General features: G+C 49.1%; 1 protein-coding gene across 1 annotated transcript in view; it reads right to left on the reverse strand.

Moving 5' to 3' along the window:
- Positions 1-5,095, reverse strand: part of Gnaq (G protein subunit alpha q) — a 328,305-nt gene extending 323,210 nt beyond the window's left edge. The window contains exon 1 of the mRNA XM_004862540.4: positions 4,481-5,095. Coding sequence (XP_004862597.1) covers positions 4,481-4,616 — 136 coding nt within the window. The 5' untranslated portion in view covers positions 4,617-5,095. The remainder of the gene's footprint in view (positions 1-4,480) is intronic.
- Between the last annotated feature and the right edge of the window lie 915 nt (positions 5,096-6,010).

Raw genomic sequence — 6,010 nt, forward strand, 5'->3', positions numbered from 1 at the left:
CATACCTATTCTTCCCTAATGAACTCTACTGCAGGGGTGGGTTTGGCAGGGTGCTTTTAACCAGATGTCCCTGAATGAACTCTTCAGTCAATCTAAATTGCCCAGAGCACTCCTAGCCTTCCCCCTCAGGTCTACAACTTAAGAGCTGTCGTACAAACATGTACTCCTCCTAGGAAAAGTGTGCCATTTGCAACTTCCAGCATTCTGTATTTAACCACTACCACTGTGGTTTTCCTCATGTAACTGGGTAAATCACAAAAATCTGTGGTGAGATCAGACATCCACTCTAACCAGTGTCATCATGGAGAAAAGCATATGGCAAAATGATGATAGGTTTTAAACTATTCTCAACAGTACAGTAATCAAGTTATAGAATGGTTTGTTTTCCTTTAAACTTTCATTCTTTAAGTATGACTACTACCATTCCCAAATGCACCCAGCACAGAACATAATACACTAGCTTAACATGTGATGCAACATCCAATATTACCAATGCTGGAATGCACTGGTAAGCAGTTGGCTCAAAAGGTTACACTTTTTTTTTTTTTTTTTTTTTTGATACCGAGGATGGAACACGGGACCTTGTGCTTGTGAGGCAGGTGCCAGAACCACTGAGCTAAATCACCGGCCCAAGGTTACACCTTTTAAAGATCATGCCACACAAGGTTTCTGCCACACAAGGCTGATGCGGCGGTGCACTCCCTTAATCTGAGCCTGTAATCCCAGCAGGAGAACCCCAAATCTGATGCCAGCCTGGGCTAAAACGCAAGACCCTGACTCAAAAAAAAACCCAAAATCTTTCACACACAAAAAAAACACTACATATCCCGGTGTCTCTATAATTTAGTATTCATTATTGTCAGGCCCCAATTTCTAGCAGGAGAGTCATAAATAAAATCGCTTGGCAAATATTTATCAAACACATCTTCAGAGCTGGAAGTTGGAATTTAATAGTGAACAATATAGACAAAATCCTACCCTCATAAACTTCCAATGTAGAGCAGGAAGAACATTTACAAATATATATGTAATTCAGTTCAGAAAATTAACAACATATATTTTTCCATTTAAGACTGGCCTAAACATAGCCTGTTTTCAATAGGTAGAATCCAAACGACAAAAAGGGGTTGCTAAACCTTCCAATTTGATAATTACAATCTACAGAGCAAAAACTTCAAATACATGCAAAATAAGAACAGGCTAATGGGAAAAAAGGTATTGTCAAAGAATTGAAAAAATTTTATGATGAATATCTATGACCTGAAGCAGACATTCAAGGCCACTAGTTTTAACTAGATTTAAACAAAAACTAATATTAAATGGTGTGACCTATGTATCATCAATACAAATATTTAATAAACATTATGGTCATTAATTACAGAGAACATAATACACTTTTCATCTAGGAAATACATAAAGTTAAACCAATGAGGTATGCTTTTGTATATCTGTATAGAATAGTTTTCTTTGAGGTGTCAAAAGAAAAAAAACACTAATATAAATCAATTCAGAGAGTAAGTTAAAGACAATGAGAATTCAGAATTTAATGATACACTTATGGTGATACATTTAAGAGTTCATCTTTTAAAAAACAATGAAAAAGTATGTACGAACTGTGGAATAAATTTGGAAGATACTGGCATAATTACTAAATACGAAGCAAAATGGCCCAAATTTTACTGTCACGCTTGATTAGCTAGTATGATAACTATTATTTCCTTTTTAATGTCTTCATATTATTGATACATAAAAGTAAATAATTGTGTGAACAAATACAAGAGTCTACTCGGGCCGGGGACTGAGCTCAGTGGTTTCATCACCTGCCTCACAAGCACAAGGTCCCAAGTTTGATCCCTGGTACCAAAAAAAAAAAAAGTCTACACTTTTATCCTGCCAAGCAAATCCTTTCCTACTACAATCGTGTCATGCCCTGAACTAAAACTTATTTTGAAAATAATTATATATTGAATTGTATTTCAATATAAGGGTGATTCCTCCATTAATATACTGGTTAAAAATTTTAGCAGATCTTTAAACTGTGAAAGGATACATTCCGTAAGCTGTTCTGTTCAGATGTTATTTAAATAAGAGAAAGAACCAATAAAGTCAGTCTGTTCTCAAAGGAGCACATCAAAAACTTCTCAAATGGAACCTCTCAACATCTCTTCTCATTCAAATCAACCCTCATTTCCCTCCTGAACTCAAAAGCTTGTGAAATCACACACCAATACACACGGAAACCTGCTTTTAGCATGTATTATTACTATATAAACAGTGTAGTGATGTTACAAAATCAACATACCTAGAAGGTGAAGCAGTAGCAATTCTTACATGACATTCAGGGATTGTGTTTCTGACAAAAAGCTGTATTTTAAAATGTTACTCATGAATGTAGGGGCTAAAGTGATAGGCCACATGTGAGGGGCAAGGTGAGGCTGTGCTGCTCAAATATCTAATAAGAGGAGGAAAAATGTTGTCCACACTACCACTTAGCAGTAAAACTGGTTTACTTCATGTTTTTTTCTTCAGAAAATCATTTCAAAGTTCATTTTTAAAACCACAGTGTTCTTTAAATATGCAATATGCAATTAAACATCTATATATGTGTATTTCCCTCTCAGACATTTAAGCCCAGGCCTTCTGACAATTCCCTGAGCTCTAACTCCTGGCTGCTGGGAAATCCAGAGTTGTCACATTTCAGGCAAATAAGGTTGGTTTAAGAGACTTCAAAGGCCCTTTCACAGCTAAACAAAAAGCATAAACACTGTAATCAAGGCAAAATAAAAAGGAAACCTGGGTCTTTACAGCAAGTCCAAAACATGCTTTTCCCCATACTGATATACTTGAACACTATGTATTTCTCTTGCCTTCACTATTTTCTTCTCAACCTTGAGAATTCAAAAAACATTCAACTGCACATCTTCAGCTACCAAAAGTAACACAAAATGGGAAAGGGTATTTTCCAATTGCAGTTTTCCCCTGTCCTGTCATTTCCCCAAAGCCCACCTCTTTCATTTATTTAGCTGCCTTCTGTTCCTGGTAAATATGTGTACATTTATCTAATCAGGTTTCAAAATAACATAAATCAAGGCATGTGAAGTAACCATTTGTAACTATCTGTGATCATTATATTTTGTTCCTGCTTGTAAATGATCCAATATATAAGCAGTTCAGTCCCAAAGCCAATTGGTTCCTCCAGCCAACAGATGAATACTCCAAATAAGAAAAGGGATGCTTTTCCAATCCAAACTGACAATATTCTTTTAAGAGACGTTTGAAAAGCATATTTATTACACACACAAATATCTAGAACACAAGTGCAGACATTTTTCAGGCCTGTTACTGCAAAGCTGTTTGTTCTTCCTGCCACAATAGCTCAGAGAAGTCATGATGGCTTGTCTTCGAACCCTGATCGCTTGGTTCTGAACATTCTCTCAGAGATAACAAATACAATTCTTATTCGAGAAATGGTATTTTCTTGCTTAGAGTCAAAGCAGAATGTTGGGGGATGGTTATTTTAGAATTACAGGAAAATTTGTGCGGTACACTTCCCGTTTTCCTTCTAGTCCAGATTCCAAAGATATTAAAATACCCGTTTTAAACAAAAGATTTCTACTGGTTTCCAGGAGAGTAACTGACAGGCTGCACTGGTTTTCAGTAGTAACAATTGTGAATTCAGGCCTACATCTGGGTTGCCTCATTAAACAAAAGATACCCTCACTGTCAACAACCGTGAAGCACAATGATCGCCTATTCCCGATCTTTATCCGGAAAGAATGGTGCAGATGAGAAACACGCCTGTCACCATCCGCTAGCCAAGAAACTCTTCTGGGGCCCTCCTCGAAGAGATCTGGCGGCTAGAGAACAGCACTTGTGTGACACATCTGGGCTCGCCCTCCCGCCCCGCCCTCAAAACAGAAGCCCCCTTTCTTTAGAAGACAATGAGTCGATCCCCCCATCAATTCTTTGAGAACCAGTCGCTCGTCTGCCCACCATTCCTTCCCGACCCCAGAACGCAAGATATGACAATGGATGCACAAGGACCACCCCAACAGCCGCCATCCCTCAAGGCGTCCCGGCTCTGCTCGCCGCACCACCCCACGGAGCGCCGCGGCCACGACACTGCAAGTTCAAGCCCCATGTCCACCTTCCCGCCCCCGCGCCTCTCCCACGAAGTGATCAGCCCTTCTGCCATTTAGCAGATGCAGAGCAAATGATGCACAGCCCTCGGGGACACGAAGAGGCACACGCTCACACCAGGCAGAGCAGCCTCGACCCCTCTGCGCGCGCGCGCGCGCGTGTGTGTCCGCGTGCGCGCGCGCCGGCAATGGCCGGGGGCGCGCCCGGGGAGGCCCACGGAGAGCCGCTGGCACCCGGGTGGGGGGCGCGGAGGGCAGCTGCCCCTGGGGCCTGAGGCGGCGGGCGAAGGGTGCGGAGGCCCCGCGGGAAGACGCGAGCGGCCGGCCCCCGCCGTACTCACCGAGCAGCAGCAGCTTGAGCTCCCGGCGCGCGTCCCGCTTGTCCCTGCGGAGCTGCCGCTCGATCTCGTCGTTGATCCTCCGGGCCTCCTTGGCCTCCTCGCTCAGGCAGCACGCCATGATGGACTCCAGAGTCATGCTTCCGAAGTGCCGCCGCTGCAGCCCCACTGGCACCCCTGCTCACTCGCGCGCACACACACCCTCCCGCCCTCGCTCCCCCGAGGCAGCGGCGGCCGCGGAGCCCCCGCCGCCCGGGCGCGCGTCTGGGACGAGCTCGGGCAACCGCCGCGGGGGCGGCGGCCGGGGCCGGGACCCCCAGCTGGGCCGGGGTCTCGGCGGAGCTGAGCGGGGGTGGCGGCCGCGGGCGCTGGCTGGGGGGCGCGCGGAGGGGAGGCCGCCGCGCCCGGCCTCGCTCAGAAGCCCGCGCCTGCTTCCCCGCGAGCGGGCGGCCCGCCCGGTGTTCTGCGTCGCCGCTGCCGCCGCCGCGGCTCTCCTACGCCGTGCTCCCGGCGGCGCGAGCACATCCACCGGGGCGTCCCCGCAGCTAGCGGCCGCCGAAGACTCCTGCCCGGCGCCCGGCCCGCGCCTCCGCCTGACACGGCTCGCGGGCGCCCCCGGCCTCCAAGCCCCGCCGGCTCGCGCGCCCCCGCCCCGCCCCGCCCCGCCCCGCCCCGCCCCGCCTGCGCAGACGCCCACCGGCCCCGCCGCCGGCGCGGAGCCGAGGCTCAGAGCGCGCCTCCCCCTCGCCTCACACACACTCACACACGCGCACGCACACACAGACACACACGCTCCTCTTTCTCTGAACTGGAGCACAGATCCGGGAGGGGGCGGCGGCCCGAGGAGGGGCCACCGGGAGGAGGAGGGAGCGGGGGCGGTGCTGCCCGCCCCGCCTGAAGGAAGCCTGTCCCCGGCTCGCTGCCGCCGCCGCGCGCCTCCCGGGGCGACCCTCACTCGCCTGGCCTCGCCCGCGCTTCGAGGGGGGGCTCGCGGGCGCCGCTGTCACGGGCTCGGGGCGGGGTTGGTGGCCGCCGTGCAGGCCGAAGCCGCCGCCAACCAGCAGCCGCCGGCCGGCCGGCCGGGCGCGGTGGGGCGGGAACATGGCGGCCGTGCTGCCTCCCGACCGGCCCGGCCTGGCCTCCGCCCGCGCTCGCAGTAGGCGCCGCCAGCCCCTCCGGCTCCCAGACCGCGCTCCGGCCGCAGTGTTTCCCGCTCCCGTCTCTCACGCCGTTCGGTTAGGGACTGTCTCGCGTCACCCCCGACCCCGGATCTGTCCTGAGAAAATCAGATGCTGTACTGTCTGTGGTGGGACACGACTGGAGAAGAGGAACTGTCGCTGGCCCCCGGAGGAGCAGAGACCAATAGGCACAACTGTCCTCAAAAGTGACAGATAGAAATCTGAATCTTGAGCAAAAAATTAAAGCTGCCCAAGTTTGCAAGAGCCTCCTGATAGTTTCCAACTTTTCATGCCATTGAGGCGTTTTTAGTTTAGTTTTGTTTTTTTTAAAGTTCTCTTGTTTTTGAAAAAGGCA

This window comes from Heterocephalus glaber, unplaced genomic scaffold (genome assembly GCF_053883595.1).
Source record: "Heterocephalus glaber isolate CG9 unplaced genomic scaffold, H.glaber_assembly_v1.0 deba00001481, whole genome shotgun sequence".
Taxonomy (NCBI): Eukaryota; Metazoa; Chordata; class Mammalia; order Rodentia; family Bathyergidae; genus Heterocephalus; species Heterocephalus glaber.